This window comes from Diplotaxodon limnothrissa, linkage group LG6 (assembly GCF_057381915.1).
Source record: "Diplotaxodon limnothrissa isolate DT_005_m linkage group LG6, D_limnothrissa_male_GT1.1, whole genome shotgun sequence".
NCBI classification, from domain to species: Eukaryota; Metazoa; Chordata; class Actinopteri; order Cichliformes; family Cichlidae; genus Diplotaxodon; species Diplotaxodon limnothrissa.
In genome coordinates, this window is record NC_140601.1 from 9,022,173 (window position 1) to 9,035,609 (window position 13,437).

The 13,437-nt window shown below is 39.3% G+C and overlaps 1 protein-coding gene across 2 annotated transcripts in view; it reads right to left on the reverse strand.

Annotated features, from left to right (window-relative positions):
* LOC146630072 (voltage-dependent T-type calcium channel subunit alpha-1I-like) overlaps nucleotides 1-13,437 on the reverse strand; it is a 222,776-nt gene that overhangs the window by 123,494 nt on the left and 85,845 nt on the right. For both annotated transcript variants that reach the window (XM_085356770.1, XM_085356771.1), the window contains 2 exons: nucleotides 13,073-13,232; nucleotides 732-1,074 (listed from right to left, as the gene is read on the reverse strand). In XM_085356770.1, coding sequence (XP_085212896.1) covers nucleotides 732-1,074; nucleotides 13,073-13,232 — 503 coding nt within the window. The remainder of the gene's footprint in view (nucleotides 1-731; nucleotides 1,075-13,072; nucleotides 13,233-13,437) is intronic.

Here is a 13,437-nt window from a genome sequence, read left to right on the forward strand (position 1 = left end):
TATGCAAGCTTCTCTGTTTCCAGTCTTTGTACTTAGCTGGGAAAGAAAAAGAAAAAGCATACAGACATTTTCCCAAGTTTTTATTTCTAAAAAGTAAGGTAGATTAAATTTAATTCATTACTCCTGCTCAGATATAGATGTAACCAAGAAAGCAATGGCAGGGAGGTAACTGGTATCAGCTGTTTCACAGCCATCAGTACACTTCAGTGTGTTGATGTAATACTCTGAATGTTTTCTTGGTTATTTTTGCTGCTGTTGTTTTTGAACAGTATATAAATATTTCCATTATTTTCATTCATATCCATTTATATTTATATGCATTGTGATCATTGCATCCTCCTCTGCTTAGCCAAATCATGGTTGCAGGGGTCCATCCCAGCTGTGACACGGTTGGAGGCAGGATGGCAGGAGGCCAATCATCAGTTACCTTAATACCTAAACCCACACATTTTTGAACCTGTGGGAGAAGCTGGAGAACCTTCACTGACATGCGAAGTCCATATATAAACCCCCACCCAGCCTAATTTAAACCCAGTACCTTGATTTTGGTGAGGCAACATTGCTAATCACTCCAACACACTGCCACCTGGATATGTCTCCCTTGTATTATTTAACAGCATCAGATATCATGAATTATAAAAATGACAGAGGATGAATCATCACACAGTTAAACAGTGTTTTAATTACTCGATTTACTTGTACAGCCTCAGGTTAAAAACAAAAAAACCCACCTGAAAGATGACAATCCAGGCAAAGGCAATGTTGTCAAAGTTGATGGCTCCTTTGTGGGGGTTGCTGTACCCAGTATGACACCTGGTGTAGTACTGGTTCCAGTTCACACAGAGCCCTGCTACACTGACGCTGCCGTTGGCCAGGGGCTCGGGGCTCAGACCGATAGACTGGCGATACAGGATGTCATCTTTGTCCAGGCAGCATGTCTTGCCTCCTTCTCGGCGGGCCGGCACATCGGAGCAAGACATGATGCCATTGTCAACAGGAAGGGAGCAGATAAAAGGACGCTCGTCATCCTCATCAGCCATGTAGTAAGGCCGAGGGAGACTGACTCCGCTACTGCTGGAAGAGTCCAGGAAGGAGACGATGATTACAACAGTATCCTAAAAACAAAACATTTCCTTGTACAACGTAATGTTAAAAATGATAAATACACTTTGAAATGGGTCAAAAAAAGAGGGAAAAGGAAAAAACTGAAGAAAAGATACAGATGAAAGACAATCTGAAATCAGTCTTAAATATTTATGAATTGAATGGTGAAAAAATCTGCTTGTCAGAGTCAAAGACATGCAGTTTTAAACATCCAGTCATAGTAAAATCAGCATAAAATGTGTGTATTATAGACAGGAATAGTGTATTTCATCAACAAAGTCTCACATTTAAACCAGGCAGAACAGAAGTCATATTATATGGGTGAAAGAGAATTTCACCCATATACCATACCATTTCGAGGTATTTTTTTAATGAAGATATCTAATAAATGATCAGATAAGAAGAAAACAAAATCATCTCTAAACTTGCCATTCTCATCCATCTGTTTCTTTACAAGTATAGTGGCATGCAAAGAGATGCACACGAGCCTAGATCAAAGCTTCATGTGTAATAGTGCATTTTAAGTTTGTTATATGAGTGCTCACAAGTGGAGAGATGAGTGGATGAAAGGACAGAGATAGTATTTAGTATTTAGTATTTATTTATTTATTGTCATTGTCAAGAACAATGAAATTGCGTTTGGGGCTTCCATACAACCCAAAAAAAAAGAAGAAAATAATAAATACCCCTTAAAACCCAAGTGTACATATTTAACCCAGTGTGACTCCAATGCAATAAGACAATCCTTAGCAATAATGTTCGTAGAAATTCAGACAAAGACCTGAGAAACATGACAAAATACAACAATGCAACCCATTCAATATTATTGTACTGTGAGATAGAGAGAGAAGATTATGTGTGTAACAGTAAAATTGAAAGAAATACACCACAAGCAGACGCACGCACACAGACACAGAGGCAGGGTGGTAGTGATGGAGACATTTTAACCCTGACACATCTAGCTGACAGTCTGCGGTCTGACTCTGTTTGACAGCCGTTGTCTGTCCGCGGCGCACCGTTTCCGTGTGACGAACATTTTTCTTGATGTAAGATTGATCATGTACTGGCTACAAAGGCAGCCCGAGAACAAGCCGTCAGACTCGCTGTTCAGTCCAGCAATCTGCGTGTTTCTCACACTGAATGTGAAATTTCCCTTTTGGATTTTTTCTTTTTGTGTTTTGCAAACTACAGAAACACAAAAATATTGGAGGCTTTAAAGTCTTCTATGCAAACAGAATTTTAACAATGTGTTCAAAGCCTGACTCAAACCTGTTAAAAACATTTCACAGCAGTATGATTTATAGTGCTTTTTGCTGAAAAAAATCTTTTGACTGACAAGTTTATTTTGTGTCACCTTCTAAAGCGTGACTTTTAAAGTGTTAAAATCAATTTTTGTCAAGGAGTATGATGGGATTTTATAATGTAGTGCAAATACTTTTTTTTAAATAGAAGAAACCGAATAGTGGAGAGTTTACACATACGTAAGAAGCGAGAGATTGCTGGTTTGATGTCAGGAGGAAGTACAAATCCCCCGCTGGTTGCATCAGGAAGGGCATCAGGCTTAAAAAGCTAGCAAATCAAAACTGTGGAGCAACCTACTGCGGCTACCCCTTGTGAAGGGAGCAGCTGAAAGTACCTTTTAAAAGGAAGAATCTAAAATCACCATTGTCTAGACATAAAAAATATGCACTAGTTTCATCACTGTATTATTGTATCCCGTTGAACGTTTGTGTGGAACTGTGTCCTTGACTTTGATCATTAAAATCGAATCAGTTTTGTTTTGACTCCAAGTGCAAAATTTTAAGAAATTCTTTCAAAGAGTTCCTGATTTAGCGAGACAGCCAGACAAGCAAAAAACAAAATGCGCCGTCATAGACGTGAAAAAAGTTTTTGGGCTACAATGTAGCTTGCCATCGCCAGTGTGTGAATGTGTGTGTGACTGGGTGAATGACTGAATGTAGTGCTTTGGGGTCCTTAGGGACTAGAAAAGCGCTATACAAATGCAGGCCATTTACCATTTACCAAACATTTATCTCAGCCAGCCCAAGGACTATGTGACCAGTTTTATTTATAAAGCAAACCCAGGGTTCACAAAGTTCACAAAGAGATTACAGATTTAAAAACAAGTACAAGAACTTTAAAAAAGCACGGTAATCAGATTACAATTTTGAGTACCACAGTCGCATTTATCACATTACAGTTTCAATTATGCCATTCATTGCATTACTAAGGATTCTTTCAAGCTTGCATTAAATGCACCTCTTGCTATGATCAGCAAACTTTACTTCAAACATCTCTTCACGCTAACACAGAGTAAGTAGGGTTCTGTGAGGTCTTATAACCTGAGTGTTATTTATATGTCTATGTTACAGAGTAATGCAAAAGTAAACTAATGGCTAGTGTAACATATTACTTTCTTCTGGGAGTAATATATTAATATTTGTTTGACCTCAATACTCTTAATAACTCTGAGTGATATGAAGGAAAGATACAAAGTACTAGACAGTGCCTACATGTAATGTGGGGACAGCATGTTGTTAGTGGTACCAAACATAAAGTCCACAAGCAGCTACTGTCACTAATAAAAAAGGACCTAACCAGACCAAACTGTGGCCATGTTTCGACCACCTTTCATGTGCTAAACATGTTATTCACGATCTAGCCTGCAAACTGACATCAGCAGCACATTTTTTCCTCAGTTAATTCTAATTTGGTAGCTCGTCCAGCAGGGTGCATGACAAGATGAAGAAAATGCAGACAAGAAGACGTTAGATAAGCAGACTTTAAAAGAAAAGCTAATACGGTCTGGCGCTGGTGTTATGCAGCAGGCTGCTGTCTGGTTCAGCGTGACCGTCTGCTCTGCCTGTTATAGAACGCTGATGCTACTTCTCAATTTATGACTTGATTAGCTGCGTCCAAGAAAAAGTCTGTGTTTAATGAAACCAAGAAAATGTAAGACACACGATACAAAAGCAGTTGACAAAGGAGTAAAGCTGAAATGATGAAAAGAGAAGACAATAAACCAAACACGAGGAGGAAGAGAGTAAATGTGATCGTTTTGGCAATATTAGGAAAATGAAAAGATAGAGGCTGAAAAAAAGAGCGAAGCTGTGTGTGATTTTATTTCAGTGTGAGGTAGGGTTGCTATTTAGAAGGCAGACCAGAGAACGACATACTGGTTAGCAATTACAATTGACCTGGTATTTATGATGACTCAATAGAAGCAGCATAGTAACTACTCTCTGTCTAACACACTCTGTGTATTTGTAGGTCTTTGTATTGCTTCCACTGACTCTGTCCCTGCGTACTGCAGGCTCAAAAGAAGCTATTAACAAGCCAAAAAACATGATCCATATATCCAGCATAACACTGGATATTTTTGACCAGGTTTTGTCCATGTGCACTGATTCTAGTTGAAACAGGTATTTTTAACCCAAATGTCTGAAGCTAAGACAGTAGCTCTGGTAGGTATTAACCACGTATGCCCTTCCACTGAACTTTGTAAGTGTGTTTTAAGCTAAACTTTGTTTCAGTTTAGCTTCGGTTTACTGTAGAGTCTCTGGTTTACCAGCAGAGGTTCATAAAATTCTGTTAGCATGCTCCTAAGCAAATATCAGATCATCAGTAGATATTTGCCACCTCATATTGTCTTGGATAATAACCCAATAAATCTGTACCTAATATAGTGTTACCAAGATATACTTATACCATGCATTTACACATCGTAGCACAGGAATGATAAAGCTGTCTATCAGAACGATTGATTTGTCAGTGGACAGCAAATATTGTGTCATTTCTGCTGAATTCCCTGTTATGCTGTGTGCTCCTCGCATAACTTAAAATTTTCAGTTTATTTAACTAAGAAAATGCATGCTAGATATCTAAAAGTACAAAAGAGGCAGCTTTATCTCACTCAAAAATATTACTTCCCTCATCCCCAACTGGTCAGAGGATGGCTGCCCCTCCCTGAGTCTGGAGGTTTCTTCCTATTAAAAGGAATATGTCTCTGTGAAGGTTCTCAGTCATCCAGGTCATCGTAGTCAAAGGAGCTTGCAAAGAAAAGCATCTGGACTTCTTTCAGTTACTTGAAGACGTTTCACCTCTCATCCGAGAAGCTTCTTCAGTTCTAAGGTTAAATGGTGGAGAGTCCCAGATATAAACCTAGTGGGAGTAACCCCCCACAGAGGGACAAAAGGACCCCTGATGATCCTCTAATCGCCTGAGCCAAGGTGTGAAACTGGGTGTGGGTCCCAGTCAGCCAGAGTTTCGGGTGAGCTCACTGTGAAACCTGGCCCCACCTTATCATGTGAATTCCTGAGATCAGATGGCCTCTGTGGGGGGAAACTCCCAATAGGTTTATATCTGGGACTCTCCACCATTTGACCTTAGAACTGAAGAAGCTTCTCGGATGAGAGGTGAAACGTCTTCAAGTAACTGAAAGAAGTCCAGATGCTTTTCTTTGCAAGCTCCTTTGACTATTAAAAGGAAGTTTTTCCTTCCCAATGTTCGCAAGTCCTTCCTCAAAGGGGGTCGTTTGATTGTTGGGGCTCTCTCTGTATTATTGTAGGGTCTTTATCTTACAATATACAGCATCCTGAAGCTAGTTCTATTGTGATTTGCCATTATATAAATAAAACTGATATGAAGTATCTCACTGACTCTCTCTGGACATCTCACTACAGAGACATTAGTTTTTAGGGGTATTTCCATGCTCATGTTCCTCTTAGGGATGTAAATGTGCAGTGTATTGTCTGCACAAATGAGCATGTGTTCCCAGATATACCCCTGTGTTGTTCATCCTTTTCACAGTCCTTACTGGAGGTATGAGAAGAACAAGTAAATATGAGAAAAATGTGACAGACAGCCAACCATCCACAAGTCCCAACCTCTGTGCACGACTGAGCCAACATCCGCTGACAGCAGATATCACAGCCTCGCTCATTATCAGTTTGGACATCAGCTGTGTGTTCCTGTATACCGAGGTGATTATGTTCGTCACCAGAGAGTGTCAGACAGACAGTAGTCATTTCACAGCTGAAGAGATGTTGGACTCCTGACAGCAGAGGCACCAGCTAAAGCAGCTGTTTCATACCTCTTGCTCTTGTTTCTGGAAACCTGGCAGTGTGAATTACAACCGTCACACACTGTTTACATCAGCTCTCTGACAAAAAAGGGGTGGAAAAAGAGTACCTGTGCGAATGTTTTACCAAAATTGGATGACATTATTGAGATTTACTCAGGGAGATCAGGGCATCCCATGATTACATCCCCTCTCCATTTCATCTCAGAACTGGTTACTATGGTGATGACCTACCCCAAAGCCTCTCATCAGATCATTATTTTCTTTCCGGGCTTGTAAGTGCGAACCGTCGTCCAGCCCACTCTGTGCAGCCAAACTGGCCCAATCAAATGCTTGGCCTCAGATCTGGTCTCCCCAGGCATTTCCTTACCGCTAACAGAATCCCAGTTATTGTCTGAGCTCTGTGTTTGCACAGTGGTATTAGCTGTACTCTTAATCATAGACATGGTTAGGAACAAACAACACCTGTTTAGCTTTAAGCTTCTAATTCTGATTTGCTATTTCCTACCAGGGAAAATGAACTGTCATAATTTATGACTAATTAAGAAGCGCTGACTATTAAAAATCTCTTAATTTTGCTGTGAAAAATACAAGTGAGCAGATAATGAATAAAAGCCAGCTGGTATTAGGTCATTTTTTACCTTTGGGCCACTTTATTTTATCATTCTTTTCTATACAAGCGTTCCGAGACAGTATTAGTATTAGGAGATAACATTTAAATCACAAAAATATCATGACAATATAAAAAGTGAACAAAAAGGATCTAATTCATTTCAACTAATTAAGTATAATGGCAGTTCAGCTCAAGGTGTCCTGGATCTAGGAACCCAGTGTTTGTGTTTCCTGGTTTTTGCATTTCGTCTCATTTAGTGTTTTTTATATGTGTTTTTCATCTTTAGTGTTTTGTGGTTTCTGGTCTTTAGGTTTTGTTACTGTGCCTTGTGTTCCACGTGTCACGTCCAGTCAGTTATGCTCTCATGTCTGTTCTTCCCCAGTTCCGGTGTCAAGTCCGCATCTTAATCTGTGTGTCATGTTTCCTGTTTTATTTTGGTAGTTGCTCTTCTTGTGTATAGTGTGCTCAGTTTTGCTTCCTCCCTCGTAGTACACACACCTATGGTGTCAATTTCAAACTCCTTGGTCACCGTGTTCTTGAGTTATTGCATTCAGAAAATTTTCAGAAAACTTGAACTCTGACCTTGACCTTAAAGTCAAGATCACTGAGTTTCAAACTCAGATTTTTAGTAACTGCACCTATGGTATCAATTTGAATCTTCTACGTTGCCTTGTCCACTAGTTATTGCATTGACAAGAATTTCAGAAAACATGACCTCTAACCTTGAGGTTGATGTCAGTGAAAATCAAAGTCATTCATTATTTTTAGTAACTTCACCTATGATATCAATTTGAAGCTCCTACATCGCATCACATTAATTGCCAACTTAGATCTTCACGCCTCCCACCCATCAGCTGAGGGAGTAAAAGTACAGGCAATCCTGGCAGTCTGTCACTCATCAGGAGTTTTTGGTACAGCACTTTCTTTGCAATCATTTTCACCTCGCAACCTCCAGGAATTACTACCAACCAATCATGGAATACACATTTTTCCCTAGTAACCGGTGGTTATATCATGTCCAAGGGACAACACTTGCATGACATAAGTGAAAAACCTCAATAGCAACTTAAATAAGGAATGGTTCAGAGTTCCTGGATTAAGCCTATTAAATAAATCAAAAGATAGATTTTAACTCCAATCTTTAAAGTAGACGGTGTCTGACTCCTGAAGCCAAACTGGGAGCAAGTTCCACTGGAAAGGAAGAAATCAACAACTGCTTACAAACTTAGGCACAATTAACTGATTTTAAATACACAGTACTACTTTACAGCTGATTTTAACAATATTCCAATGCATTTAAGATTAATTTTAGGCAATTCAGCCTCCAATTAAAATTCAACTTTAAAACAACACATATTAGGAAACTTGAGCCAAACACACAAAATGTTGTTACTGAGGTTCTCACAACTAGAAAAAGTATGAAACTTAAAGAATATTCCTTACTAGTATTAGTAGTATCAATTTTCTAAAATAACAACAACTACCAAAAACAAAAGGCATTAAAATATACTGACAACAGCCTAGGTTACCATGTGTTGTAAGACTGCTGTATGACCTTCACATCAGATGGACAGAACGAACTGCCCCGGTGCCCATCTCCCTCACATGTAAATGCACTCTGTACCACTCGAAAATCATTTTTCATTTTAGTTTAGTTTGTAGCAACTGAAAATAAAATAATTCATAATTATAATAAAGGTCAATCAAATGGACCAATATGGCAAGGCCATGATGATCCACTTGGTAAAATAAATCCGCTTGGCATCTTTCTTGGCCTTAAGACAACAATTCTGATGGCTAAAGATCCAAACGGGACACAAAAAAAAAGGAAAAAAAAATCATTTTTCAACATGTGATGTAGTCCAGTGACTTAAACAGAGGGTCCTGAATGTTTGGAACAAATGCTATGGCCCCACAGCCAGATGTTCTCAGATGTGGCATTAAAATGGAGAGGATGCTTGCTCCATGCATTTGCATGTCTTAAACCTAACTCTGGTCTCTTTTTAAATCTACCCAAATTAAAGTGTAAAAGAAAAATCAAATCAAGTCTGCACGTGAGTCTCAAGAAATTACACTAAAAAGACACATGATTAAAATAATTTAACTATTAAACATTTTTGCATGAGAACTGTGAAATTGCTGAATTAAAGAACTTGGCATCAAGACAAGCTTTTTTAAATCACCAAACTTTTCATTTTGGGTAGAAGCTGAAGGTTGCTGACATATGAGTGACAGCTGGTGTTTCTGCTGCTCTGCACAAACACATGCATTACACAGTCCAATGCCCAGAAATACAAAAAAGCAAGTAGTACTCCATGAGCAGAGAATGAGCCTAAATCTACTACAAAGCATTTGCACTTCACACAGCAAAATCTCCAGTGTTAAATTAACACTGGAGAGTGTCTATATGGGTCCACACCTCTGAGTGTTAAATACAACACTGTTGAGTGTTAAATTAACACTTTTGACAGTGTTATATGTTTAAAAGTAACCTAGTCAGTTTTGAAGATTAACAATGGCTAACACTGAGCAGTGCTGATTTTCTAACACTGGAAAATAACTCAAAATGTTAGAAATATTCCAGTGTTAGAAAATCAGCACTGCTCGGTGTTAGCCATTGTTAATCTTCAAAACTGACTAGGTTACTTTTAAACATATAACACTGTCAAAAGTGTTAATTTAACACTCAGAGGTGTGGACCCATATAGACACTCTCCAGTGTTAATTTAACACTGGAGATTTTGCTGTGCACTAAAGCAACATGACAGAAGAGTAATTGAATTTCTGATACCGCCAACCAAAATAAACACCCCACAGCCATTGGGACACAGAACAGTACTCTTGAAAAGTATATACGAAAAATACAATAAACTGTGCAATACTATTAAACTATACAGGTAAGATATGGCGTTATTTTTGTGCCACTATTCTGAGCGCACGTAAAATAAGTTGCAGGTGCAAGTGCTGCATTTTGAGGAGAAATTTATTTTGAGCAAAGAAAAGCTAAATCTCAGTGAACAAAATTCATTGCTGCGTGCAAAAAATGTATTTCAGTGTTTGCTATTATCCACACACACACAACAGCAGCCCCTCTCGCTCAGTTTTTGCATTTGCGCTCGCTCGCAATGTGTTGCTTGCGCTCTCAACATTTCTGCCGGTGCGCGTTCAACTCTTTCTGTACACCGTTATATTTGTGCCACAAAACCAGTTTGAAATATTACTCTGTCTGGGTCACAAAATAAACTTTAAAGATATTTTCATGCGAGAATGTGTGCTATGCATAAGTGCTCTAACGTTTTCGGAGATGCTTGTTACCTGGTGGTATAGTTGGTGATTTCTTTGTCAGTTCAGCCTTATATATCATGTTTAACCCGAGTGACCACCCGGTCAGCTGGTGGGTAACAGGCATCTCTGAAAACTTTAGAGCACTTATGCAAATATGAGATGTCTTGATGAATCGAGCAGATATTTGAAGTTTACACAGCACCATTCTCGCATGAAAATATCTTAAAAGTTTATTTTGTGACCCAGACAGAGTAATATTTCAAACTCCGCCACTCTGTGTTCCTCCGCCACTGCCTCGTTTGAGTTTTGGACGAAATGGATTCTGGGATATTGCATTTTGTCATTTCGAGCCGATTGGAGACCAAAACAGCCAATCAGATTTTTTTTGCATCCAAGTCTGTGATTGGTTTTGTGGCACAAATATAACGGTGTACAGAAAGAGTTGAGCGCGCACAGGCAGAAATGTTGAGAGCGCAAGCAACACATTGCGAGCAAGTGCAAATGCAAAAACTGAGCGACAGGGGCTGCTATTGTGTGTGTGTGTGTGTGGATAATAGCAAACACTGAAATACATTTTTTGCATGCAGCAATGAATTTTGTTCACTGAGATTTAGCTTTTCTTTGCTCAAAATAAATTTCTCCTCAAAATGCAACACTTGCACCTGCAACTTATTTTACGTGCGCTCAGAATAGTGGCACAAAAATAACGCCGTAGTAAGAGAGGTTAACTAAGAAACAGCAAAAGGATAAAGGCACAGTCCACCTAAAGCTTAGACCTTTTCTGAAATTCAGATACAGTACTCTGTACAGCTAGGAAGTGTGTGCATGTATCAGTTCTTAGTTTTTTTATTTGTTTTCTTCTTGCACCCTTTCTAATATTCTAATATTTGTTTGAATTTTTAAAAAGTAGAGGGATGAGTATATGAATAAGGGTGCGAAGAGCAGGGGGTGATTTGTCACAACATACGCAGTCATTTTGTTTATATATTTGCAAGCAATGTATTTATAAGCTTGCTCTCCCATTCACGATTTCAGATTCATAACTTTATTGCAATTATACTGCTTCATCTCCTTTGAAATTTCTGCTGGTTAAAGGCCAAAAATTGGACTCGGTCACTCTGAAGTTCAGTTACAGTCAGTCTTTTGCTATTCACCACCTTGAATATAGTGGCTGTGATGAATATGTATGTATGTGGCTAGAGACCGGCCACATATCTATTACTCCAAAGATGGGGAAGAAGAGAAGTCGTAAGTGTTTATGTGCACTGGAGGCAAATTTGAATTCGTGCCTGCACCTTCACTCGCAAGATATGAAAGATCACAACTGTAATTTCTCACCTGAGAAAGGTCCCCTTCACCCAAGAAGTGAAAACATTAACAAAAGTGACAACGTGATATCGCTGCAATTACTTGTCAGTAGAACAAGAACAAGTCTGAACAACAGCTAACAGCAGCTAACATTATGCTGTCCCTCTGATAAACAGTTTGATTACATTCTCACATCACATGAGAATTTATTCACTAAATGTCATGCCAGCAATGCTAGCAATACTTCAAAGACAGTTTAACACCATCTAATAGCAGCGAACAGAGGCTAACACCTGCTAACAGAGGCCAACGGGAGCTAACAAGTGGTAACAGCAGCACTTACTGACAGAAAAGTTCAAGATATCCTCAACAGCTCACCTCAGTATCACTTTCCTTTCACAAAGTGTTACAGCCTCCTCCAGAATAAATATATGTTGACACTCGGAATATTGACAGCTGAGGTAAACAGCTGACTTACAGCCTAGCATCACTACAGATTAATGGTGGACAGAGTTATTTGTGAGTAATGTGAGAAAATTACTGTGAGAATTAGGAATGGTAAGAACAGACTTCAGTTGACTGCAATCTACTGACATCTAGTGGTAAGATTTTAGACACTGTATCTTTAACTATATTGTACTTTAACGCTTGATTTTGAAGTGCAACTTATATGCCAAGAATTGCCGTCTTGCCCATGGCACATGTCCTAAACATTTCCTTCAGCATTTTCTAGTATGACTCAGATTTCAGTGCTCCATGACAACTGGTGTTATTTCCTCAAACAGAATACATCTTATTCAAACCAATAAGTTCAAATATGGTCTTGTTGTTTGGGATTGACTGGTACATGTCGCATTCTTGTGTGATCTCTGTTGGTCGATCGTTTCTGTGGAGGGTGAACATGATTTTGAATTTCTTCCATTTATAGACGATCTCTGTGAATTGTGGTTGTGTGTTGGAATCTAAAGTCTTTAGAGATACTTCTATAACCTTTCCTTGTCTGGTGAGTTTGAATATTACAGCATTGTGAAACCTAAAAGAGTTACGTTCAGTCACCCCTTCTCCATCTATTTCATTTTGCCAAACATGTTTAAGCTACAGTACCTGGAATTTCTCGATCCTACGTCTCTGCAGTTTATTGCAGAAACGCTGATACAATCTTGATGACTTGGCAGAAAATGGGTGAGAGAGAAGCAGTGAAGAAGAGTGTCAGCCTTTTAATTAAGTGGCAGATTTGATTATGAGGTAATGATATTTGCTTTGTGCAAATTTTAGTTTGCCATCAGCCTCATTATATTAGCACTTGAGAGACGGGGCCAGAGGGAGGCTTAATCTCACACTATGGAAATATGAGTGAATTGAATAGATGATGTAATTAATCTTCTAGAGTCACGCAGAGGGAGGGCAGGTAATGAGAGGAGAGGTGACAGACCTATTTACACATACAGAAACTGACACACGTATAAATTGCGGGTACAGTGTGTATTTTGATTCATGTGCTATTCAAGAAGTTACATCATTGACACAATTACCGTAATAAAGAAACACACACAGAGGTGACAGTGTGTAGTCGTCAGACTCACACACGCCCTGTCAGAGGGATTAATGTTCAAGAAGACAGAATGTGCATCACATGGTCTCACACTCTTTTCCACACTCAGACGGAGTAGGCGGTGACTCACAGTGTGAAGTTCTCCTCGGGGTAGCAGCGGTTTCTCAGCAGCCCTGCCCACAGCTGCACTCCTATGATGCCGAAGATGAAGAAGACGAAAAAGCAGAGGAGAAGGACGTTACCCAGCATGGGCAGTGTGTCGAGCAGCAGGTTCACCAGGATACGCATGCCTGGAGAGAGACAGACAAATACTTATGTGATGACACATCCCGCACAGCTCTATGGCTGACTTTACTTTATGATCTAAACGGAGCAATGGCGTTCCCATCCACTTGCTACGAAGCTTTATAGGAAGATTGTGTACAGGTAAAGAACAGCACACAAGAGGAAAGAGGAGGAATCATTTACTCATTTTATTTGCAGCATGAAGAGAAA